We start from the raw sequence: 26,389 nt of genomic DNA, 5'->3' as shown, positions 1-26,389 counted from the left end.
CTGCAAAAAGACAACCGTCTAAAATCCATATTTTCTGACCCCCCTTTCCTATGCTACAGACAGCCACCAAACCTCAGGAATATGGTTATTAGCAGCTCAATGTCACCTCCAACTAACAAAGGAACATTCCCATGTGGACAGAAGAGGTGCAAAACCTGCCCGCACATACTGACTACTGACAAGATAGAGATACCAAACTAACAGGGAATATCAAATCCCAGGTACGTTCACCTGTAACACACCTAATGTGGTGTATTTGATCATTTGCACCAAATGTTCCACTGAAAATCTGTATGTTGGAGAGACTGGTCAGAAACTCAGAATGAGAATTAATTCACATCGCCATACAATCAAACAACAGAGAACTGATCTTCCCGTGCCAAATCATTTTTGCCAGGAAGACCACAACATCATCAATGACATGAAAATCTTGATCTTAAAAGGGAACTTTAAATCAAGGAAACAGCGACTGATTTATGAGTACAAGGCCATGACCCTATTCCAGACGTTGGACAATGGGATGAACATCTCACGTGGGTTTATGTCTTTTTATACAAATCATTAAGACCGCCATTAAGATAAGAACTGGGGGATCTGGCAATTGATTGTTTGTTGTTATAAGTATATAGTAATAAGCCTCTTCCCCCCTCCCTCCTGTAATCCTATCCCTATGTGTCCTGTTGTACATAAATATGCAGCCTCTAGAAAGTGTTTTTTAGTTATATCTGAAGAAGAAGCTCAGAGGAAAGCTTCGAAACGTCATATTCTGTCATCATTATGAGTTCGCCATTAAAAAAGGTATCACCTACTGAAGACTTGCAAAGTTTTTTTTGTTTTTTTATATTTTATAACCACTGGCTAACACGGTACCAAAACAAACATTTTCGTTCTACAATAGTGACATGGACCTGGACTGTGGGGTAGTAAGTCAGGCCTCGTTCACATCTGCGTCATTAATCCGTTCGGAGGAGTACTGCCCCCCGAACGGACTACCGAACGCACTGGCAAGCGGTGTGCCGTGAAAGCACACGGACCCCATAGACTATAATCGGGTCCGTGTGGTGTTCGCACGGAACATACTGACAAAAAAAAGTATCACATGATCTACTTTCCTGTTTGCATGACTTGTGCGGAGACCGTGAGGAAAGCACATGGACCCCATTATAGTCTATGGGGTCCGTGTGCTTTCACTGCATACTGCTTGCCAATGTGTTCGGTAGTCCGTTTGGGAGGGGGGTCCCCATACGAACTCCCCGATGCAGATGCAAATGAGGCCTTAGGCTGAGTACACACAGGGTTTTTTTGGTCAGGATTTTGAGGCCGTATCCAACCTGACCAAAAAGACGGTTCCCATTGAAATCAATTGGAGCCGGTCAGTTCTTTTTTCAGGGAGCAGTTTGTTCCGGCTCCCGGAAAAAAAAAAAAAAGAAGCGAGATGCTCATTCTTCATGTGAATCCGCCTTATGACACTCCCTCCTCCCAACTAGGCCCATTCATTTGGGCCTAACCTGGAGCGGAGTGCGCGACTGGATGCCGGTATACTGCACCCGCTACTCGTAATTTGAACTGGAACCTGAAGGTTCCAGACCAAAAAACCCCGTCTTACAGTTACACGATAACCGTTTTCTAGCACCGAACGCCCTGACAGGTCCTCTCTAGGGTTGAGCCGATCTTGAGATTTCAGGATCGATTTTAAAATCCGATCCCAATCCCGACACTTGCTCGATCACCGATCTTTTCCAATCCCTCAACCCTAGTCAATGCTTCTCTATGGGAAAAGTCACTTTTAGGGTTGAGCCGCACGAGATCACCTCCGATCTCGACGAGATCGGATTGTGAAATTTACTCGATCGCAATCCGATCTCGATCGCTCAACTCTAATTGTTTCCAATCTCCCCCTCCCCCACCAAAAAAACCACAAACAAAAAAAATAGCCGAACCTCAGAGTTGTAGAAGTTACGAATTTATTATTTACACACTTTGTAAAGTACACAAATACAGTAGTGATACAAATTGTTTTCTCGGCAATAAGTATCAATGTACAGGATTTCTTACGATCCCAGGAAAACATTCGGTCATTATGGCAAACGAGGGAATGAGCGCTCCCCTCTGTCGTATATTTATTACTACACCTTCGGAGTATGTAAAGACCTTGTGTACAGTGGTTAGAAAAGTCGGGTTAGTTTAACGGGACATTCACAGATATTTACAGAGAAAAAGCACGTGGGGGTGGGGTGGAGAATTGTACAGAGCACATGGGACATGCGGAAATAGTACGGGGTAACTAGCATACACAGACGACTCCTTCCGTGACAAATCCTCACACTTTAGGAAATACTCGGCGAGAAAAACATTCTTACTACGAGAACACAAAAAAGCCTTACCTATGGGAAATATCCATCTAACAGACTGCGGCGGCCTGTACCATTAAAAAGTCGTGTGACGCCTACTCCATGAAGAGGAAATGTAACCTTTAAAAACACAGCTGAAGACCACATCAAACATTGGAAACCCGCCCCACCCCCCTAGCCCACCCCTCACAAAAATTTTAGACATTCGTCAATATTGCACGACCCAATGGGTAGCCGGTCCTATGGATGGACGCCTCCAACAAGGGGCCTGTGCCGCCTAATAGATGAAGAAAGACGAAGATCAACAGAGTTACCTCTACGTACAACTTAGTGGCGTTCACCTCTTACTTGCTACAGTGACAACCCGGAGGCCGAGACGGTGAGATCTACGGAAACGCGCCTACGGCGATGCTACAAAATGGAAGTGTGTGTGGCGGTTATTTATTTATTTTTTTCGATATGAAGTCAAAGGCATTGGTGATATGTCCTAAAAGTAACAACAGAGGGGTGGGTGAGGGGGAGGGGTGAAATAAAATAAAAAAAAAAAAACACAGAAAACTGGTTCCATAATACGCGCGATCGCCAGTGCTTCGAGAACTCCCCTCGATCTAGGTCTGCATAGGAATGCTTTATTAACCCCCCCGTAAAACAGAAAAGCGTGAAAAACTAAAAACAAAAAGAATTAAATAAACTTTATTTAAAAAAAAAAAAAAAATTTGTACACGAAGCCCGTTATGCGTCTTCTTACCAGTAAAAAAATCGGGGCTGGTCGGGGCCTACGTCACTGTCATGGTGGACGTGAGACGGATCTGGCACATTTATTCGTGCGTAGAGAGGATTTAACAAAAAAAAATAACAAAACAGATACAAAAACCAATGTAGACGAGAATAAAAAGGGCCCCTGAAAAAAACAAACAAACCAAAAAAACGTAAAATAAAATGGCAATTCTGTATTTGGCGCTTAAAAGTCTACATGTGGTGGTCGCGAGTCCTAGACGGGCATCACATCCGGTTTTTATCCAAAGCTCTCCGCTTCGCTAGCTGGTCCTGTTTTTTTTTTTTTTTTTTGTTCACGACGCCATCTTGGTAAGAAAAAAAAAAAAAAAGCAGGTAAAGCTCCGTTTGGATTTGGTTGCTTTAGGTTCTGAGTTTTGTTGTTGTTGCGGTGGTTGTGCCTTTTTTTTTTTTTTTTTTCATATTTTAAATTTTTAACTTTTTTTTGCTAGTGAAACCATTGATAAGATTTAGCCATGCACTGAACCGCCCCGTCATGGGGGAAGGTGTTCATCGGTGTACGGTAGAAGGGAAACCGCTGGAAGCCACCCGACTGGGAATCTGCAAAGGAGAAGGAGAAGGTCAGAGGAGGAGGAGGATGAAGGAGGAGAGGGTCATGGATACGACATTATAAGATTTCTCCGCTTAAGGGAGCTTATCAGGACAACCTACACCCCACCCACTAAATAGGGCGTACGTGTCTGATGGCCGGGGGTCTGGCCACTGCCAGACCGAGCAGAGCGCTGTGCTCATGTGCAACCCTTCAAAAAGGGAAACTCAGGACTCCCATTCTTGTTGGTCCCGGGAGTCAGCCCCACTGATCAGGTACCGTATATACTCGAGTATAAGCCGACCCGAATATAAGCCGAGGCCCCTAATATTACCACAAAAAACTGGGAAAACTTATTGATTCGAGTATAAGCCGAGGGGGGGGGGGGAATGCAGCAGCTACTGGAAAATTTCAAAAATTAAAACGGTCGTCGTTTTTGGGTGCAGTAGTTGCTCGGGAAGGGGAGGGGGTGTTTTGGTGTCTGTCTGCCCCTTCCCTGAGCCCTGTTTTTTTTCCCCCCACTTGGAACTCAGCCTGGCTGAATATAGGGTATCTGCAGTGCTCCTATTAACCCCTTCCAGACAGAACAGGAGCACTGCAGATCTATATTCAGTAGACACAGGGAGACCTAATGTGTTTGTGTGTCACAGTCATTTTCTACTTGTATATGTATTCTAGGGAAAGGAGGGATTTACAACTTTTTTTTTAAGCTTCTTTTTTTCCCCTCACTATTTTATGGGAGACTCTATACATTGATATTACGGCTGGTCATAGACACCCCCCCCCCCCCCCTTTAAAAAAAAAAAATGTATTTTTCTTTTTTTTTTTTGCTGACTCGAGTATGAAAAATTCAGCTTATACTCGAGTATATACGGTACTTCTGCTGTATTTAGTGGACGGCTATGAGGTCTAATTCACACGACCGTCCCATGGCCATTTGAAAAACCATCACACATGCATTGTTTGACTGCCCATTTTAAAAGGACATGTCCCATTTTTGGCCATTTTGACAATCACAGGGACCAGACAATTCAATGGGTCCATTTCTAGCACCCACCAAAATGGATTTTCATCCTATAGTCAGAGACCAACATTAAAAATAAATAAAAATATTGGGGAAAAAACAAAACCCTCAAACTGTTCATACATTCATATTTGCCGGCCACGTGTGAAGTCTTTTTTTGGTACGGCCCCTTTAAGGAGGAGCAGTCACCTCTCCTGACACTTTCTTCTATCGCTGTGTTGTCCTGTTACTCTGTTATTCCTCCGTGAAATTTATAAGTAATTTAAAGGGATCCTATCACTCAGACACAATTTTTTCTCGATAACACCTTGGAATAGCCTTAAGAAAGGCTATTCTTCTCCTATCTTTCGTTGTTTTCTCAGCACTGCTGTTCACCTACAATCCCGGTTCTTGTCGGTATGCAAATTAGCTCTCTCACAGCACTAGGGGTGGGCCCCAGCGCTCAAACAGCAATGGGGGCGGTTCCAATGCGAGAGAACTCTCTCCAGCGCCGCCTCCATCTTCTTCTTACGATACTGTGCAAGTGGCCATTTTCTCATAGCCTGTGGGCATGCGCAGTCTGCTCTGCCCAAGGCCCGAGGCCCAGAAGTTACAAGCCACCGCCGGAAGAAGAGGCTGCTGCTGATGAAGATGGAGCCGGCGCTGGAGAGAGTTCTCTCGCAGCATTGGGGCCGCCCCCAGTGCTGCAGGAGAGCTAATTTGCATACGGACAAGAACCAGAATTGTAGGTGAACGGCAGCGCTGAGAAGACGACCAAAAGTAGGAGACGAATAGCCTTTCCTAAGGCTATTCCAACGTGTTATCGAGAAAAAATTGCGCCTGACAAGATCCCTTTAAGTGGGTGTTACCATTTCATGCCAAATAAAGGGTTAGCCCCGACAATCTGGTACGACTTGATTTAGTGCTAGGCCGTCACCCACAATGGTTAATACCCGTTGTCAATTTATCAATAACTTCTATAGGTAAGAGGCTCGGGTCACATCTGCGCTGGAGAGAACAGACCTGCACCGAGGACGTCTCTCTCCACTGGTTTCAGTATAAAACCGGAGGACCCCATTATAGTCTATAGGGTCCACGGTAATGGACAGGCTCTCCCATCTTTCGGGTCCCCATGCGGATCTGAATGATGGAGAGCGAAACACCATTGTGAACGGAGTGTAACAGAGGAACAGCACAATGCAAAAAACCACCACAACCCCCCCCTCCCCCAAAACCCGAAGTTATTATATTAGGACACGTCAGGAGAGCCGACCGCTCATCCTTTATAATCACACTCTACTTTACGGGACTTGTCTGTAGTCATGGAAACACATTGGTCTGCATAGGAGCTGTATACACAATAATAAATTGTTTTTTTTTAAAACCCATTTACTGCTTGTTCCCTATATAACTCCTGTAACATTATAGAAAACCAGAGGAAAAGAATAAAGTTGTAGCATTTGGGAAAACGCCAATCCTCCAATAGTTATATCTAAGGAAGGACCCAAGGGGGCGCTACACAACTTATAAAGGAGTAGATGACAGGTAACTTCCCGCCAGACCCCGCACATGTCAGAGCCTCTTAGTAAGGGGGGTGGGGGGTGGAGTCCGGGCAACAATGGCGCTGGAAATGCCGCCCTTCGTAAACCCCCACCTGTTCTGAGCCCAGCCACTCCTCCCTGTGACCTCGGGGTCGGCCTATGTGTACGGTCATGCAAACTCTAAATCCCACAGGCGGTTCCAGGGGTTCTCCAGTTCCTAAGAGCCATTCCAAAGATATAAGCCCTTTTACCGCTAATGCAAATTAGGATCTACTAGCCAAGTGGGTGGTAACACTAGCAGACACCCCATGGAGTTACCGCCCACTTGACTAGTAGACCCCAATTTGCATCAACACTAGAAGGCCTTATATCTTTGGAATAGCTGAGCAGTTTTGGATAAAGAAACCACTAAAATGCTCAGGGTGACCGCACCGATCACAAGATCTAGGTCACTGGGCTTATCACACCTGGTGACTGGGGCTCTTGTCTTTCCCAATTTATGGCCATCTTTGTGCTACTCACTCAAACAAGGCACCGTATGTCTCTGTGCATGTAGGCAAAATGGCAGAATTTACAGTAGAAAAAAAAAGTTGCCGCTTTCCAAGTGAAACAGTGCCACACCTGTGAACAGGCAGTGTCTGGTATTGCAGCTCAACTTCATTCCTTGCATTAGAGCTAGGCCATACTAACAGACAGTGTGAAGGCTAACATTGTTAGCTTTTCCCACAATGCTTGGCCAGTAGCAAAGCATTGTGGGAAACCGATATTGATCCCACTTAAAAAGATCATGTTCGGAATTCCGATCGCGAAATTTTCTCGATCACCGATCGGAATCCAATCTTTTCCGAACACAATTGCTCAACCCTAGTCATAAAGCATGTCCACAAAAATCTCATTCCCAGCTGTCAATTTAGGCATAAATTTCTAGGAGGAACAACACTACCACACGGTTATAAGAGAAGTAGCCTCAGAATTCTAGGGTTAATTGAGAAAATGAGGATTTACTAAAACAGACATGTGACGAGAGGACCACTTTAAAGGGGAGCTTACGTTAACCAGCTGTCTCCAGAGATTTATTCAAGCAGGACCTGAGGGTTCTGGGCCGACTCTGTATTCGCAACGTCATCAGAACCAACTCCTGGGTCGATTCCTCTTCTGCGTTCACAGGTAGTACTTGATCTATGGCAGGGAAGGGTCATCTTTGATTGTGAAAGCAGAAGACGAGGGAGGAGGTGGACGACCTGGGGGCGGGGTGCTGGTTCCGATCACCAAACGGATCTGGAACAGTCAGGTCTAACTTGAATACATCCCAGGAGGATTTATTAATAAGGTTTAATTTAACGCCCCAAACAACCCCTTTAAGCACCAGGTCATTTCCCAATGATACATTCCCTTTAACACATACAACCCCCCACTTTCCCACCAGGGAGACACTACCCCGTATGTAGCTGAGCTCTGAATGTGTATCTCATGTGGAATAGCTGCAATTTGTTTCTAAACAACACTCACCCAAGTGTTGCCTTCAACCGAGACTGGGGCGAGCAGCTACTTGCCGTGATGTTCGAATGGAATGCTATTCTGAGGTGGGGAAAAGACAGCGGCCGGTCACTGTCCGACAACCCATCATCGCACTGCGCTCACCATCTACATTTGCTTTGTGTTGAAGCGTACACCCATAAAGCGCCAGCCAGAAGGAAGTGAGAAGCAGTGGCCGAGAAAGGGAGGATCGGAGGGACCCCATGTACTTGCCGTAAATGGGATTTCTCATCGGACCCTTCATTTGTAGTAATGCCCCAGATCAGCTTATGCATGCGAGGTTAAAGAGACCCACATCTGCCCTGCACCCCAATAAACCTGTTTGTAGCCTGCGATCTGCTTATGTGCGTCGGTCACTAGGGATGCACGCGTGTCGTAAACACATCCGGGCCCTGGATAGAAGGGGCCACATGTTCTAGTCTATCTTCTCAATGATCGTCTTAAAGCCACCTGCTGGAACGTCTAGAGGTTTCCTTTTGTGCATCCATAGTGATCACATCAGTCATGCACAAGAGCGGAGCTTTCCCATGGGTTCAATGGTCAAACAAAATGTTTTCAGAACCGATCCGGTCAATAGCTTCAACATCTAATGTGTCAGGATCCATACACTGGGGTTAAAGGGGCTAGTCCGGGGACTACAAGTGATCCGACTCTGGGCCGGTTCATTCAGTGGTCCATGTTGGGCTTGGACTGGTTTCAATTGAAAAGAAAAGATTGCCTACCGTTCCTGTTCCAACCATCCCAGGTTGCTCACTAGTCACTACGCCCCGGTCCCTCTGGACAAACAGGAAGTGACCAGTCCGCCAATCACAAGCAGGCACAAGAGGGCCAGTGATTGGTTGAGAGATTCCAGGACTTCCTGTGTGTCGAGAGGGACCGTGAAGGCCAATGGAGGACCTGCTGCAGCCTCGAACAGTAAGGTGTGCATTGTCTCTTCCTTTTTTTTTTTTAACCCATTCCTCTACTAAAACCTTTTCCCTGTCAAGACAACCCCTATAATTGTTTTTTACGGGACTTTTTAATTGATAACCAGCTTAGTAATCGATCCGTAAAGGTTTTGACAGCCAGGACCTTTATGGATCAGTCACAAAGCTCTGAGAGCGCTGCTACCGCGTCACAGGACGTCACGTTTATCAGTCACACGGTCCGCTCACGGCTCAGTCCCAGTCGAGTGAATGCGCTGAGCTGTGCGGCTGCTTGCCAAGTACTTAAGGGGCCACAGTATTCGAGTTAGCACTCTCAATACAGATTGATTGGCTGGGGGCCCGGGGTGTCTGGACCATACCAATCTTTAATTGTTGACCTACCCCAAGGACAGGTCATCAATTATTTTGCCTGGATAACCCCAAAACGACAGACTCCGATGACTCTTCTGACCCGTCCATCCGGCTTCTATTCTCTCACGCCAGGCTAGTCTGGCCCAGACATGACAAGTCTGCGACAGATCAGCATGGCAGACCCTGTATTATGTTGCGGATTTCACCATTTGCATTACCAAGAGTGGAATCGGCATCAAGTTGTGGATCGGAGAACCTGCAGAAACTCTGGTTTCCATACATAAGTCATCAGGGACACGTGGAAGGGGTTTTGAAACCCTCAGCCATACGTATCGTAACGTTTGCAGTGACAAATCTGTATTACAGGTCCGCAGTGGCTGGACTCTAGGGCCGAGTCTACGAAGTGCTCAGCCTGCATACGTGACCGCTACTCCCATCGAGCTCGAGGAGGAATACAGGGCATGGGAGCCTCAGTTGTAGTGATCAGTGGCGCCCCCCAGTGGTGACCTCACTCTCTTTACTATTTGACTGACAATCTATGTAAGTAATCGTGAGCATCTCTGCTAGATACAAGGAATCGCTATGGGAAAGGACAGTAAATTGTGAAAAAGGAGGAAGGAACAGTCACACTCGGTCGGTATTACTACATTAGATGTGTTAATATTTCGTCACAACCAGATGGATTATGCACAACATGTGATGAGCGGCACAGACATGACAGTCCTACGGTGATGGCGCTGCGGATTTAGGGAGAGCGTCCCAAATGTGATGATGGATCCTAACGTCGGCTCTCCAGAACCCGCAGGGACATCGCTGTAGCAATGGGAGCAAAATAAACTCTGAATGCAAGCACTGCCGGATTAAGGGGGAACTGCCCAAAAGGGGGCTAAGATTTCCCTTAACCCTTGGCAATTCAGACAGACAGCATTGCGGAGATGAAGGTATGAATCGCACCCCTGCCAGGTAGCAAGCTCAGAAGCAAAAGCCACTCTTTATACCCATGAGCCTTAGCAGTTTAACTCATACCTGTGAAGTTGACATGCGAGAGGTATCTTGTCGACCGGTTAGGTCAGATGAAGAGACATTAACAGGAGCACCACGATGCAGTCTCATACTCACTTTCCGCTCACGTTCCATACCGGACACGGGTCTGGGGGAGGTGTTGGCTGTTGAAGTTAAGAGGAAACATTAGGACCTATCACGGGGGGTACCCATGGGAAAATCGTCTTGCTTGGAACTACGATCTGTATCGGCCAATTGTAGTTCGAAAGAGCTGGTACAGCGCTGAGCTAGAGATGATGGCTGTGGAGGAGGGGTATAGGGTGTCTGGGACCATAGTCTCAGCGCTTGGCTCTAAAGTTATGGGCAGCACCGGTTCGTGTATTCCTGGCTAGGGCGCGCCTCCCCCGCACACATGCAGCGCTCACTGGGCAATGGCACAGTACTGGGAACTGATACCAGCACCTAAAAGAACAGCCTACAGTCCAATACCAGCCCCATACTGGTCTGTGGCTCGCTGGTTGGGGACTTCTGTGCTAGATTATAAGGGGGTTTGCAAATGTGTCTCTCCCAAGTGCCCCATGTGACTGGAGGAGTAGTGGGCATGCTCAGCCACTGCTCATTTACTTTAATGGGACATCTGGGACAGCCATCTCCAGTAGACATTTACCCCCTATCCAGTGGTTAGGGAATATATGTTATTAAAGGGGTTTTACAGGCAAATGACATTGATGACCTATGCCCCATGGGACTACAGGAATAGTGGGCATGCTCAGCCACTGTTCATTTACTTCGATGGGACATCCATCCCCAGCAGCCCCACAGTAGTGACTAGTACAAAGGCCAGACAACCAGCTATCAGACATTTCCCCCTTATCCGGTGGTTAGGGAATATATGTTATTAAAGGGGTTTTACAGGCAAATGACATTGATGACCTATCCTTCACGCCCCTCCCCCCGATCAGCTGCTCTCAGCAGCCGCTATATAGAGAACAGAGCTGGAAGACAGTATGATAATAGAAAAGAATAATAGTAAAAGATAAATCTTTCCGATCATTCAATACATTTTTTTTTAGGTAGATTATGAGCCCCATATAGGTCTCACAATGTACATTTATTTCCCTATCAGTTTGTCTTTGTAGAATGGAAGGAAATCCACGCAAACACAGGGAGAACATACAAACTCCTTGCAGATGTCGTTCCTAGCAGGATTCGAACCCAGGACTCCAGCGCTGCAAGACTACAGTGCTAACCACTGAGTTGCCCCTAATCGTTCAATACATTTTGTGCACCAAACTACACCCATGAGGCGTGTAGCGTGCTCGCACCTGTGTGGGAGGTGGGTGTGAGTGGAGTGGGGGGCGTTACTTCCTGCGTCCCTCTTAGTCTCCCTGAAGCCGTAGAGGGCAAGCCCCGGGCTGCGGGATTCCTTGTGTGTCTCAGGCGCTCTTCTCGCTCTCTTCTCTCGCGCTCCGCGTCTTCAGCAGCGCGACTTGCACCCTGTCGGAGGGAAGAAATAGGCGAGGTCACTAAAGCTAAATAATATACAGAACGTAATATTATCAGTATTATTAAATCTGGTGCAGAGAGAAGCCGCTACATTCTTCTATACGTGCACATTATACCTAGGGATGGGTAACATGAGGGCTTTATACACATTTCCTATGAGCTGCCTCGTGGTTGAATCTCGTCCCATATATAGTTTTATGGGATGAGATTCAGTATAAGGTACCATTTATCCAAGTAAATGATAGGAGTCCAGTGGGCGTTCCTTCCGAGCTATCACTGATTCGGACCGCCTCCAGGACTCCTAAAGCCGGGATAAGCAGAGACGAGTTATACCAAATCTTACCCCACAAGACTATAGAATAATTTTCATGTCCTCCCCCTTCCCAATAGGTAATGGCACGCGTCAGGGATGTCCCCTCTCCCTTTTAATCTTTGTTCTCACTCTCGAACCTCTCCTCCGGAGGCTTAGGGCAAACACCGCTTTACTGGGTCTTGAAATGGGGAGACATCACCTTAAGATTGCGGCCTATGCAGACGACCTCTTGTTTTTCTTATGAGACCCGGTCACCTCCCTTCCTGTCCTGTTGTCAGAACTAGACGAGTTCCACCGCCTAGCTAACTTTAAAATCAACTACCAGAAATCTGAGGCGCTTGACGTTTCCCTACCGCCGGGGCTAGGGTCTTCTTTAGCTCTTACTTTCCCCTTCCGCTGGTCTTGTTCGGCGATTAATTACCTGGGGGTTTGGATCCCTGGTGATCTGAGTGACCTCTTCACTAAGAACTACCTTCCTCTTCTCAACTGTCCGACTAGATTTGAAACGATGGTCCAGAGGTACTTACACCTGGTTTGGCCGTTGTGCCATTTATAAGATGAATGTGATGCCTAGACTCCTCTACCTGCTACAGACTCTACCAATTCACATCCCTCCTAGTTTTTTCAGGTTACTTTACACGGACCTTGTCCGTTTTGTCTGGCAGGGTAAGCGAGCCAGGTTGGCCCGTTCCCTCTCGACTCTTCCGAAACAGTGTGTGTGTGTGTGTGTGGGGGGGGCTGGGCCTTCCTGAGCCTCGCCGCTATTATGAGGCCTCCCTCTTACAAAGAGTAATAGACTGGTGTCGCCACTCCCCCTTCAAACAATGGATCTCCCTGGAGTGCTCTTTCTCGCGTCTCCCGCTGCACTTGCTCCCTTGGTTGGACTCGGTTGCCCCTCCTTCTGTCTCTACACATCCAACTATTGGCCCCACCCTTAGAATATGCAGGTCGCTTTTTCGGAAAGACTGCCTCTCTCCCTCTCCTCTCTTCCCTGTCCTAGGCAACCCGGCCTTCCCGGCGGGCCTCTCCCTCGGTCCGTTCCTGGTTTGATGCGGGTATGCAAAGGGTCCTCCATTTCCGATCTGATGGTTCCTGGTGCTCTCTCGGGGACGTGCATACTGCTCGTGACCTCCCACCTCTTGGCCCCTGGAGGAAGATGCAGCTTTCCCATTTCCTTTCCTCTCTGACTGGTTCGGAGGCCTTTGACAGGCCCCTCACGGGCTTTGAGAAGGCCTGTACTGGTTCAGGTCTCCTACGCCACTCTCTTTCGGAGCTCTATCTGTTATTGGTCTCCCCTCCTCCTGGCCACAGACCCCCCTTTCTAGCTAAATGGGAGTCTGACCTTGGCCTCTCTTTTTCAGATGCGGACTGTGTCAGGATTCTGGAGCTCGCCCACAAAAGTTCGGTTGCCTGTAAGTTTCAGCAGGCGGGCTACAAGATTCTCACCAGATGGTATCATGTTCCGTCCCTACTGCATAAGTTCTTCCCCGCTACCTCTTCACTTTGCTGGCACTGTGGTTTGGAGGAGGGGACCCTCCTACATGTCTTCTGGAGTTGTTTGGCCCTGAGGGACTTTTGGGATGGTGTTCATCGTTTGACTTCCCAAATCTTCCAGACTTCCCTTCCCAATACTCCGGCCTGCTTGCTACTACACCTCTCTAATATTCCCCGCCGGGCCTACCGCCGTTCGGCGATTCGCCACTTGATTAACGCTGCCAGAGCTTGTATCCCGGCCCTTTGAAAATCTCCTAGCCCTCCTTCTCTGCGCCATTGGCTCCGTAAGGTGGAAGACATCCAATCAATGGAGGATCTCACGGCGTCTTCGAGACAAGTATGAGGACTTCTTGAGGGCCTGGACCCCGTGGATTCTGTTCCAGGGTTCCCAGCTGTACAGGGACCTAATGGGTCAATCTTGAGGTCTGGACCCGGCCCCCCCCCCCTCTCTTTTCCTTTCTTCTCTCTCGATCCCCCCCCCCCCCTCCACGGTAGAAATCGCCAGTTAGGACTCTTTAGTTTCTTGCATTATACTCACAAACTTTAGCATGTTCCAATCGAACACGTAATCGTAGGAGAATCCCTGACGGTGGAAGAGATTCCTGAATAGCTGCCTTAAGTAGGAGTAGTCCGGCTTGTCGTCAAAGCGAAGAGACCGGCAGAAGTTCAGGTAGGTGGCGAACTCCGCTAGATGTAAAAACGGAAAGAAAAGAGGTGTAGAATATACGAGAATAACATGGCCCGGTCCTGATAGACCGTACGTGCTAACTTATTTCACCAATAATCAGACTTATAAGGGCATTAATATTAGAGGTTACCTGAACAAATTTTTTGTAAACTTAAAAAAAAATAAATCCTACTAATATTATAAATGTGAACGTTTGTGTGTTTGGATGTTTGTTCCTAAATCACGCAAAAAGGCTGCATGGATTCTGCTCAGATTTGGCACATACATATCTTGGAACCTGGAATGAAACATAGGCTACGTATTCTGCAGGTACAAGCCCGCACCTCGCGACCGCTAGCCCCGAATTCGCCGTACCGCAAGACTAACAGAGCCGCGATGACGTAATCCACTCTGCTTCAGTCACTTTCTAATAGGGCCACGGGATTGTGTGGGCGGTGGTACTGGAGCATCCAGACTACGTGCCCGTGGTGTGGGCTCCAAGAACTGGTTCGCCTGCGCCTGCTGTGTGTGCATGCTGAGGAACTGCAGTGTTCGGCCTCTGCAGGGGAGGGGGTCGCCTGAGCCATGCGGAAGTAGGGGCCGCATGGCGTTGGGGGCACAGGGGTGGGGGGACTAGAGGACGAGGGACAGCACGGGGGGGGAGGCGGGACTGTTCACGGGACGGGGCGTGAGGGGGTGGGCCACAGACGAAGTCGCAGGAAATGCTAGTGTGTGTGTATATACATACACTGTATGTATAATAATATAAATAAAATATATAACTATAAAATGAAATATACATTTAAAAAAAAAAAAATCTACTAAAAATTAAAAAATAAAATAAAAATGTGACCAGCCCCTTTTGGTGGAAAAATAGGGAAGGGAGCCACCTAGTGGCCACTTCTCCCAATGCACAGCATACACACCAACTGCTTTATAGTGTCTAGTACAATAAAGTGACTAATCCATCGCCAAATTTGAAGCAAGATTGTGGTGCAAAGTAAACCAAGCAAGCGGTGCGGGAGGCTACATGCACATGACTGCGTGTCGTTCGCGCCTCCACACACCCTGTAATATCCTTCACTGGGCACAAACCGCAAAACAAACTGGTATAGGACCCGGCCTGAACTTTGCCCCGGGCTCACAGCTCAATAAAAGGGTATGAGATAATAAACAGGGGAAGTATTTAACGGGTCAGGGTGCAAACCATGAAAATCAGCCAGCACCCTGACAACGCAAGGTTTCTGTCAAAGTCACATGTCCAATGAGATGCACTAGAATCTATCATACAATGTGAGGTGCTATGATAAATAGTAAGCAGAGCGCCGTATTTGTGTAGTGGCTGGACTTGGTACTGCAACTCACTGAATAGGACCGAGTCACGTAACCAATGGATGGGATGGCACTACCCGAGAACTCATGTTATGTCAACCACTGCAAAGGCTAAAACTGCAGCAATAATAGACCAGCTCTGGCCTAATGGGTTCCCGACTCATGGCCTCTCCTCAAAATGAACCATCAAATTATACATCAGTGGTAGCCTAAGGCTAGGTTCACATCTGCACCAGGTTCTCTGAATGACTGAGAGCGCCACTGAACACCACTGGACCCTATTGGGTAGAAGGAGGTCCGCAGGGTCTCTGCTATTTTTATACTGCAGAGAGAAACACTCCCCCCATGCAAGATTCCAGCACACATGAGAACTTAGCCTATACAACCCGTGTAATGTAATATACATTTACTGTGCATATGACTTCACCTGTACTTAGATTAGATAGCTAGTAACGATAAATAATCCCATGATAAAAGCAATGTCTATATTGCGATGCTCCTTAACGTCCTGTCCATCAAACAGTCAAAGCCACTGCCACCCAAACTGTGGAAGAATACAGGAAGCGAGCAGAAGAGACAAAAGGCAAAGCTACTGAGAGGGGATGGGAAAATTCCCTTTAATATTTGCATATTCCCTACGATGTACTGGGATACTAGAAAAAAAAAAAAAAAAAAATCAGAATGGAGTGAAATTGGAGAAAAATTGTGTGCGCGCGATTTTCTTACGGGAATTGTTTTATTGGTGCTCATTTGTGCAGCCAAAATGTTGTATGTATTCTATAGGTCGGTGTGATTGCAGCAATAGCAAATTTATATTTAATGTATAAGAAATCCCAAAAAACTGTACTTTCCTGTGTGAGGGGGATTACTTACCGCCCAGTGATGACGCTGAGCGGTGAGGAACGCCCCCACAGTATTCGTCTATGGGTGGTGGTGGGGTCTTCCTCAGCGCTATAGGCACTGCTGTGAGGAGGGGCGTTCCTGAATGACTGTCAGAAACGCCCTTCTGACGGTGAAGAGCTACAGTACTGGCACCGATGGCTCTTCACCGGGCACAGAACGGGAAAGCCGATAGTGCACTGAATTCATGAACTGTCAGCTTTATAGCGGTGTATTACATGTGCCCCAGATGGTGAAAGGTCCTCTTTAACTATCCAACATGCGCCATATTACGCTGGATGACGGAAATGGGTGACTATCCGTCTGACAGATCAGAACAACAAACCCACAACAGTAGAATAAGAGAGAAGTGAAGTGCACCAGGCCCGGTAACTTACAGGGATAGCTTTTACATAGGACCTCTATGGGTGTAGACATCTTTTTTTCACTGATGCGCTCGTATTTTTGTCGTTTGGTGGCGGCTTTTAGTCCTTGCCACGGGAGTGAACCCAGATTGAAATACATCAGCACGTAACCCAACGACTCCAGATCATCCCTGCGAGATTGCTCTGTGGAGATAAAGGTTTTGTGTGACTAGAAAACCGCACGACTGCCAGATAAAACTTCATAGTATTGTATAAAAACCTCACCCGGGTGTCTATAGGGCTGGACACCCAAAAATCATTCACATTTGACTCCTAATTTGATACGTAAAGTGCATTTAATCTTTCGCATAATTTACGATAGGCGGCCGTGTGTCTTCACATGGAGTATTATAGGACATGTATCCTACATTTCTCTTTTTTTTTGGGCTAGGTCCGTGTGTTTGCCGGATTTACCAGCTTGACCTCCATACCACGAGCGGGAATCCTAGTAGTATAGTCATCTATGATGCTGCAGCAGTGACATCACATCAACTGGACGGCTGCAGTCTATCATCGCTCTCGTCCCTATACCATATAGTGGCAGTCCTGTTGACATGACACTAGTTGCTCTGTATACAGAGCGGTGATGGGAACGTAATGGAGGATGCTGACAAGTACGAAGCATTGTTGCCCTGCACCATACATACTGTCCCGAATACATTTTTGATACGGACTGGTCAATCTATAGGACAGGCCATGAGTACCTATTCTCAGGAGGTTGGACACTAGGAACCCTGTCCAGATCTGCTGACCCAGCGACAGGAAGCTTCTGCAGTGGACGGGGGAAGAGAAGCATCTCTGCTCGTGTTCAAGTCCAAGACGCAGAGCTCCGCTCATTACCTGTATAGGGGTCGCTTCCATTCCCTATGCACTGCAGTATCTTATGGCAGCCGGATCAGCAGATCTGTGCGGGGTTTGCACACTGGACCTCTGCAGATCAGATACTGAACATCTATCCTGTGTCTAAGTTGCTTCAACATGTGGTCAATTTTGCTTGCAGATTTGTCCTGAAATGGAGACTTATCCGCATGAAAGGCTGGGGGTCCGAAAGACCCCCAAAGGCCTTCTTGTGAATGGAGCACCTGCACGCTTGGGTGACCGACGCTGGATTCACTTCTATGGGGCTGCGGGCACCGATAAGAGATTACAGCTCCAGAAGCCTCATAGAAGGAGTGCCAGTCATCCGAGAGTAGCGATTCCTCATTCACAAGGACTTTCAGTCCCCTGTCCTCCCGATTACTGGGGGACTGGGCCATCAAGCACCCATCCCCCATCCAAAGGACAGGGGATAAGTGTCCACATCCCCTTTAAGAGGGTCAGCGGCCCACCAAAGCCCCCCATATACATCTGGTCCTTTAAGGGTAGCCAGTGGATGAACTCTTTCCCAATACGCCTTAGGATTATTTGCTTTCCCGTTTCCGCTCGCAATCCATACCTATGCCAAGGTGGGTGTTTATGGACGCGTATCGGGCGGTGCCGGTCAGGTTCTTGTTTTCGCGGTACGGGATATGCTGGTGAGTTCTGGCATCTCGATACTTCTTTGCCAGTCCAAAGTCAATGATGTAGACCAGGTTTCCTTTTTTACCAAGACCCATGAGGAAATTATCGGGCTTCACGTCACGATGGATGAAGTTCTTGGAATGAATGTATTCAATGCGACTGATCTGGGGAAACAAGATGGCGGGAACAAGTCAGATTCATGTCAACCGTTTCTCGGATTTCTCCATTTTTGGATACACATTAGTTTACACCCCCCATTGGCCTACCCTTGGGCCATATGATCAGTAGGGGGGCCCGAAATCTAGACCAATCCTGTGCGCAGAGCCGCTATCCGTAGGAGATGTTTTTTTGCAGCAGTCACCTCACTTACAGCACATTAATGATCACAGCTATTATGTAAATAAGACACGAAGTTGGTTACCCTTTTAGCCTGGCGGTCATGTGATCTTCTGGGGTCGGGGAACTGTATGGGCTTTAGGGTCCTAGAGGACCCACGTGTGCTCTCCAGAGTATCTCTGGGGACTGTAGGTCTCCTGTAACGGGGATAACCCTAATGTATCAGCTACAGGGAAAAGCAGCAAAAACAACAACAAAAAAGAAAGGTAACGTTAAAATGTCCATTAAGACCTCATAGGGGGCACAATATAGAAAAGTAATAACAAACGCTGCTACCGTCCCTGGTGACAAGAATGTGACATCTAAGTTACTAGAAGGAAAACTTGTTAAAAAAATAAAAATAAAATAAAAATCCCCAAAAGGGGAGAAGGGGAACAAAAACAACCAAACAAAAGCAATAAAAAAAAATAAAAAAAAAAAATAAAAAATCAATAAAAATAAAGAATAAAAAATAACCAAATAAAAAAAACAAACAAAAATACAATAAAAAAATCAATAAAAATAAAAACCAAACAAAAAACGAACAAGCAAACAAAAAAAAATCAATAAAAATACTAAAAGAATAAACAACCAAATAATAAAAAAAACAACCAAACAATCAATAAAAATAAAATAAAGAATTAAAAAAAAAAAAAAAAAAATTTTTTTTTAAAAAAAATCGCAAAAATAAAAGATAAACATAAACCCATAATTTATATAAGATGTTATAGCCCCCTCCACATGTACCAAAAAACTCCCTGAAAAATGGTCTGGCACTGAAATGGTTAAACGAGAGATTACTTTGCTCATGACAATCCCTTTAAGCTGACCATCTAATGTGGATGGACTCCCCCAACATCTGATGAGGATGGAACAGTCCGATTTCGACACGCCCGATTCTTTGGTCCTCAGGGCAATGACCCCTCAGGCATCCCCACACCCTATGCCGATCGGCTGCCTTACCCGCGTCCCCATCATAACAGTTTCCCCTGATTGGTATCTGTGTTCAGGTTCCCTTTAAGGCTATAAACCACAAGCGTCGTGTTCAGACACAGCTGTCTCTACTCTTGGCAGTCGTCCTATCCTGCTGTTTGGGTGCAGCATGCGGAAGAAATTCTCTCCGTGCTACTGAGCCGTCCTCATCATTTTAGCCCTCCGGGACAAGTCATTTATTATTTTTTCGGCTTAAATTCCTGTTGCGTGAACGATCGTGTGCAAGTGAAAGTACAAGCGCGCGGCGGCGGGGCCGGAATTATACGAGACCTCGCCTAACAAGAAAATACACGTATTCCTCAGGATATCTCAATTCCGCAGAAACTTTCTTATAAGTCTGTATTGAGCTGATCCTCTGTTATTCCTCCTGGAAATTTAAGAATAGATAAACTTGGACACACTGACGCCATCTAATCGGGGACACAGATGAATTACTGTATATCGCTCGGCAATGGAGTCATTAACGCGTTTCTAGGAGGAAAAGTTGTAAAGAAGGAAAACCGGTCTACCGATGGACGACAACGGATCCCGAGAGCCCTCACTGACTAGAATGGGGTCTGTCGGGCGCCTTATTTTTTTCGCAGACCTCGCCGGACAAGGAGATCTCAGATTTCTGACTGTGATATCAATGCAGCCTTAAACCTACAAGTCAGGAGAGGTGGCGGCCCCTTTTAATGGCAGATGGACCCCGTCCCATCTGTGCTGTTCGTTTCGGCAGATACCCCCCCCCTTCAGAAAGGCAGGCCTTACAGCTCAGCGTCATCACTGGACTCTGGTACTCTTCCCAAAGCCTTGTACTATTCCACCTAGTCCAGTGAAGACGCTGAGTTGTAAGGGTAAGTTCACATGGCGGCCTCCAAAAACCGATGCACTGCAATGGCATCCCGCCGCACACTCCGCTCCGGATTCGGCCAAGTGGATGGGTGTGTCTCCAGGCAGAATCGCGAGGTGAATACGCCGGAAAGAATGCGCACATCGCTTCTTTTTCTCCCATTGATTTCAATGGGAGACGTCTTTTTGGTCAGGTTTTTGAGGTGGATACGGCCTCAAAACCCTGACCAAAAAAACCCCATGTGAACTTACCCTAATAGCCAGGAAAAATCTGCGGAACCCGCGCGCCTACTACGTGTGTGTATTATATTCTAGTGGAAAACACCATCGCACATCTCCGAGGAAATGAACGGTCATCTTTACGTAAATATAATAATGGCTCCCCATTGGTCAGTGCTCATTTGGTCACAGCAACGTCCTCGTCTACCCAGGTAACCGCTGCGATACGGCAAGAGTATGGCGATGGCTGCCGTCATGTATGTACACGGGGAGGTCAGGTAAAGAAAGAAAAATGGTGAACGCCAAAACGGCAGTCGACATAACCAGAAAGTAGAAGCTCCCTTGTTATTTTAGGCCATTCCCTGGCCAAGTTTAACCCCTTCACGTATAGGGTTACCATCACCGTGTTTTATGAATTTTTTTCGTCTCCCAGAACATCGCGAGGTTTTTTTTTTTTTTGGCTAATGCTTACAGGTCCTGATACGGTATACCTAGTGTACGCTCGTACAGGTCATAGCACAGATGTCAGAGTCTGCAAGTCTCATGATGGGGCGGAGGAACCCTGACGGGACGCACCGATCTGGAATATGGAGGATCACAGAGGGCCCGACCCTTCTAAGTGTGCGCTCAGGAGAACACAGGACAATGAAGGGATTGGCACATGGCAGAGATTTGTCTAAGGCAAATGTGCAATAGGATCCGTGGTGACTGTGAAAGACTGCTGTGGACATGGAGTAGGGGGCGGAGCTACAGGAAAGTCAGCACCATTAAAGGGATTGTAGGCCAATGATATTGAGGACATATCCTTAGGACAGATGGGCGGGAGCTGGGACCAGCAGGTGAACAGACTCAGAAGCAGAGAGATGTTTGCGCCATGTAGTGGCCGTGTTAAGTTACTGCAATTTAGCACCGACATGACAGAGAGGGACCGGAGCTGCGGTAACTCAGCACAGACACTGCACAGGGAACAAACCCGTCTGCTAACTACAGAGATAGGGAACAAAATACTCATGAGATCCAAAATATGTGAATGTACCCTTATAGTGAGGACAGTGTGCATCACAGAGGTGTGACTGTCAGAAATACTGCCCCCTACCTCCTCTTCGGCAAGCATGCGCTCTCTACAGTCTATGGGATGGACGAGAGACGACTAGAGGGCTCTAGCACAGCACACATCTGACCACCATTACATCTAAATGCCTATGACGCGGAGGGCTTGGGTCCCCCAATATACTGAGGGGTCCCACTAGCCCCCCACCATGGCCATAATAGAGGGTAAATGTATACTTGTCGTCGGATAACTTCTTAAAGGGGTTCTTCAGTCCAAGATGGATTTTTCCTATTGATATCCTATCCACAAGACAAGTCACCTGTGATTTAGCGAAATCCAACCCCTGGGCCCTGCACAGATCAGCTGGACAGGGAGTTCTTACAGCGGCTTCTATTCATGTAATAGGAGTATAGGACATAGCAGCCCTGTGTACTGTATAAGCTCCGTGCTGAATGCGCTCCCTGTCCACTGCACTTGTTTCTATACGCTGCCGGTACAGCTGATCTGTGCAGGGACCGGGGTGCTACTGATCTGTTCTGTGAAAACCCCTATTAATCTGGCCTCTCCCCGACTTACCATCTGGTCAGCAAGTAGCAGCACAGTTTTCAAGCTAAATTTCCTGGAACAAAAGTTAAAGAGGTCTTCGAGGCTCGGCCCCAACAACTCCATGACCATGACATTGTAGTCGCCCTCCGCTCCGCACCATTTGATAGTCGGGATTCCCACTGCAAAGCAAAACGAGAGGATTACACTCCTGTACGCACTTAGATGGACGCCTGCTGCCCCCACTATTAGGCGGCCTGTGTTTGCTTCCACATCTCACTCACCTCCTCCTTGCATCATCTTATAGATCTTGCTCTCGATGTGGAGCTGGGGGTGCTTTGTTTTCACACATTCCAATTTGATGGCAACTTCCTCGGCGGCTGCAATGTCAGTGCCTGAAACATAGAGGGCGTTATTAGCCAAACACGACCTCATCCTCCATCCAGTGGGTCCTGATAGGACCAGATAGTGCGCGCACATCCCCCATAGTGGTCTTGTGTCCTAGTGTGAATCCAGGAGGGCGGGGGATGGAATACTACAAGAGCGGCTCTTACATCGGCCCCTAAAATGGATCTTCTACCTCCTGTACAAGGGGCAACGCTCCTCTAACCCACAGCGGGCCGAACCAGAACTAGGCCGACAGCACCCATCAGAGTAACGTCCACACCGGGAGGGTCTGATGGGGATTTTCTGCTGCAGTGGATTTGCCTAAATTTTGGTGAAGACGCATCGAGAAAATTCACAAATTAATCGCTGCTTTCATCTGCAAATTGGTGGTGACAACTAGGCCCAAACCAGGGGTCAATTTGAGCGTTGTATAGATGAAATTGAGTTACATGTTGCTCCAGATTTCCCATGTATTGTATGCTGATCTACTTGCACAGGTCAGCTGAAGCTGTATACAGTGTACAGAACTCTATAAGCCCTAGTGGTGGTGCCAGGAACTACAGAATAGACGCAGAGCCGCCTCCAGCCGACCTGTTTGGGATTTCAGGCGGATAGGTCATCAGCATCCAATACAAATGGGGGGGGGGGTCTTGGACACCCCCTTTAAAATCTCACCTACTTTACTGGCTTCTGTGCAGTGGATATCTCGCCCACCAATCCAGGAGAGTGTGCCCCATGCTGACATACCCTAAACCTGACCGTACAAGGCGATTGTCGGGTGGACAGATTAACCCTCGGTCGGTTGTGGAGAGGCCTCACCCACACCCCCCGCAGGTGAGACATCGCACCGCCCTCCCCTTCCTTCCTCCTGGAATTGGGTTATTACAAGGAGTTCCCTGGTACATTGCGACACCACAAGTGTCTGCCTGAAGGAAGTTCTCGCAGAACAAGGTGTTGCTTGTGCAAAAACAAAAATATTTCTGCAGCTTCCTGGAAAGTGACAACCCCCCCCCCGTAACCCATCGAGAGACATCGCTGGACAGTGACAAACATCAAGGTACGCAGAATGGGGGTTAGAGCGCACCTAGAATATAAAGGGGGCCCCTAACCATGACAACTACAGTATATGGTCTGACAAAGCAGCTGTAGTGGACTCTCTTATTCAAGTAATAGGAGGGGGGCGCTGTAGTACCCCCAGTATACGGAGATACAGCTGCGCTTACTTCAGTGTTACACTTCCCATCCATGTCTGCTAATCTGTGCGGGGTCCAGGTGTCGGACCCCTACAATAAGATACTGATGGCCTAGTCTGAATGTATTGGACCCCAAATAACCCCTTCACGATAAGTTACCCCCCCCCCCCTACATCTGACCACTGCGCAGCCCCACCAATCAAGAGGACGGGGCTGTTTTGCACCCCATTTTGAGGCAATAGTAAAAAAAAAAAAAATGCAGCCCCCACTGTATTCATGGGGCTGAAAAATTGGTGGATGAACATTTCTGTCCGCCCCCATACCTATTGGATAGTTGGCTTGTCTGCCCCTCCTGATAGGGGATCGGACTTGCCGAATTTCGATGCACCGTCCTCAGGGTCAAAAGACGGATGTTGGATGGACTCAAAAATTTTCAGTTGGGCCAGTGGAGGGTCTTACACATAGGGGACCACCGGCCCGTCCCAACTCCGCCATGGCCGCCATATTGACCTTCTCCTCAGAGATGCTCGGCCGTATCCTGCCGGGTGACTCTTCCGAAGAAGCGTTTGGGATCCAGAAGTCGCCTTCCTATTGGAACGGAGACCACCACCACCCTACCGATTCCCCACTACAACCCCACAGGCTCGACCCACTCCCACCACCGTCCCTTATCCTTCTCGGGCCTCCCTTCACCCCTGACGACCGGATGAGACATGTCAGCCGTTGGCTCATAAAGGGCGTGTTTCCAAAACGATAGGACAGCGCGCCCCATCCCGTCCTGTATGGAGGTGTCACATCCGGACGTCGATAGGTCATGGCTGCCGCACCCCAATATAAGATTTACGGGGTCACAGACCCCAATGAAAGGGAGAGGAGGCCAAGTAGTGAACCCCAGGCAGAATTATGGGGTACAGGGGGGCCCCGGGTAAAGATTTAAAGGGGATGTCCACTGCTCACCGTCCTATTGGCAGCATAAAGGACTAGAGCTTCATCCTGAAGTGACAGGAGGGGCCCCGGGCTCCATTATCCTAGGCTGGGGGATGGGTGGAGACCCTTCCCCTCCCGGTTATACAGTCTGGGCCTGACAAACACTAATATACAAGCTCTCAGACCCCCCACTAGTCACAATGGCGCCCCCACTAGTCACAATGGCGCCCCGACACCCCCTCCCCCCCCTTCTCCATTTCTTCTTCCTCCATTTTGTTTCTTACCTAAATAAATGTCTCCAAAAGAACCGCTGCCGATCTTCCGGCCCAGCCGGTACCGGTTCCCGACTCTCAGCTCCATGACACGGCTCAGACCCGCTCCTCCTCCCCGCAATCAGCCTCTGACCTCCGGCTCACTTTTCACCATCGGTTCCCGGTGGCCATCGGCTACGAAGACGCCTAATAGCAAGCTGTAGTGAGAGGGCAAGGGGTGCACCGAGTGTCCCGGTCGCTGACGTACTGCCCCTCCGCCCGGTGACCGTGGATTACGGCGGATTACACGGACCCCCCTGTTCCCGTTCCGGAAAAAGAAACCCAGCGAGAGGCTGTCACTCCGTGCCCGTGACGTCACCCCACCTAGCAACAAGCGACGATTTAACAGTGGGCGGTGCTTAGCGAGTCACATGACTTTTATCACAAAGTAGCGATCACGTAGGCTGGCGCTGGATTCAGCTGCTGCCATCAGGCGGTCCGTGGGTGGTACTGCAATGTCAGTGAGCCAGTGACAATATGGACGATAGAGCAACCAATCACAGCGCAGCTTCCTTTAGCAAAAGCAGGGTATGAAATAAGAGCTGCACTGTGATTGGTTTCTATAGGCAATAGTTTAGCTTATAGGCTCACATGGTGGAATATTTGTGGCAGAATCCACCGTCAAATTGTTGACATTCATTTAAAGGGGTTGTCCTGTTATAGATACCTATGATTAGAGATGAGCAAGTACTGTTCGGATCAGCCAATCCGAACAGCACGCACGCATTGAAATAAATGGAAGCACCTGGTACTTCCGCTTTGACGCCGGCCGGCCGCTTAACCCCCTGCGTGCCGGCTACGTCCATTCATTTCAATGCGTGCGTGCTGTTCGGATCGGCTGATCCGAACAGTACTCGCTCATCTCTACCTATGATGTGTGCGATGGGTAGTGGCCGTCCGCCAGGTTCCCGAGTGATCAGGACCAAAAGCCCCCCTAATAGGGTTGAGCCGATCTTGAGATTTCAGGATCGTTTTTAAAATCTGATTTTTGATCATTTTCCAGCTGATCGCGATCGTGAAATTTGCTCGATCGCCAATCGGGATCCTGATCGCTCAACCCTAACCCATAACTCTAGGTTCACACCTGTGCCTGGGGACCCAAGGAACAGTAACTAATCCACTTAAAAAGGGGTTACCCGCAGAAACCCACAGACCCCATAGATTATAATGTGGTCCACCGTTTCCACCGGGGGCAAATCGCAGTGTTTATGGCCCGTGGGGCCCCGGCCTAAGACTAAAGCCCCATGTTGCAGAAAGGCAGCCTTAAGAAAGGCTTTTCTTCTCCCACCTTTTGTTGTCTTCTCCGTGCCGCCGTTCACCTACAATCCCGGTTCTTGTCGGTATGTAAATTAGCTCTCTCGCAGCACTGGGGGCGGGCACCAGTGCTCAGACAGCACTGGGGGCATCCC

The 26,389-nt window shown here is 48.0% G+C and overlaps 1 protein-coding gene across 2 annotated transcripts; it reads right to left on the bottom strand.

Annotated features, from left to right (window-relative positions):
- Nucleotides 1-3,556: 3,556 nt before the first annotated feature.
- CSNK1D (casein kinase 1 delta) lies at nt 3,557-25,299 on the bottom strand. Of its 2 annotated transcripts, XM_075279385.1 has the most exons (10): nt 24,954-25,299; nt 22,447-22,557; nt 22,196-22,344; nt 18,086-18,314; nt 16,624-16,794; nt 13,886-14,034; nt 11,360-11,531; nt 10,059-10,198; nt 7,729-7,797; nt 3,557-3,686 (listed from the first exon to the last, which is right to left on the bottom strand). In XM_075279385.1, exons 1-9 carry the CDS (start codon nt 25,027-25,029, stop codon nt 7,765-7,767), a joined length of 1,230 nt encoding a protein of 409 aa, XP_075135486.1. In that variant the 5' UTR covers nt 25,030-25,299; the 3' UTR covers nt 3,557-3,686; nt 7,729-7,764. The 2 variants fall into 2 exon arrangements, with proteins under 2 accessions (XP_075135486.1, XP_075135485.1); XM_075279384.1 differs by lacking the exon at nt 7,729-7,797.
- Between the last annotated feature and the right edge of the window lie 1,090 nt (nt 25,300-26,389).

The sequence above is a fragment of the Leptodactylus fuscus genome, chromosome 6, assembly GCF_031893055.1.
Source record: "Leptodactylus fuscus isolate aLepFus1 chromosome 6, aLepFus1.hap2, whole genome shotgun sequence".
NCBI lineage: Eukaryota > Metazoa > Chordata > Amphibia > Anura > Leptodactylidae > Leptodactylus > Leptodactylus fuscus.
The sequence above is the reverse complement of the archived record's forward strand: the minus strand, read 5'-3'. Positions and strand labels throughout refer to the sequence as shown.

Excerpts from the sequence above, each read along its gene's own strand:
- CSNK1D (XM_075279384.1), bottom strand. The coding sequence starts at position 25,029 with ATGGAGCTGAGAGTCGGGAACCGGTACCGGCTGGGCCGGAAGATCGGC. Across the intron at positions 16,795-18,085 it reads AAACACCCACCTTGGCATAG|AGCAATCTCGCAGGGATGAT; the intron begins GTATGGATTGCG and ends TTATCTCCACAG. Across the intron at positions 11,532-13,885 it reads ATTGGAACATGCTAAAGTTT|GGTGCAAGTCGCGCTGCTGA; the intron begins GTGAGTATAATG and ends TCCCTCCGACAG.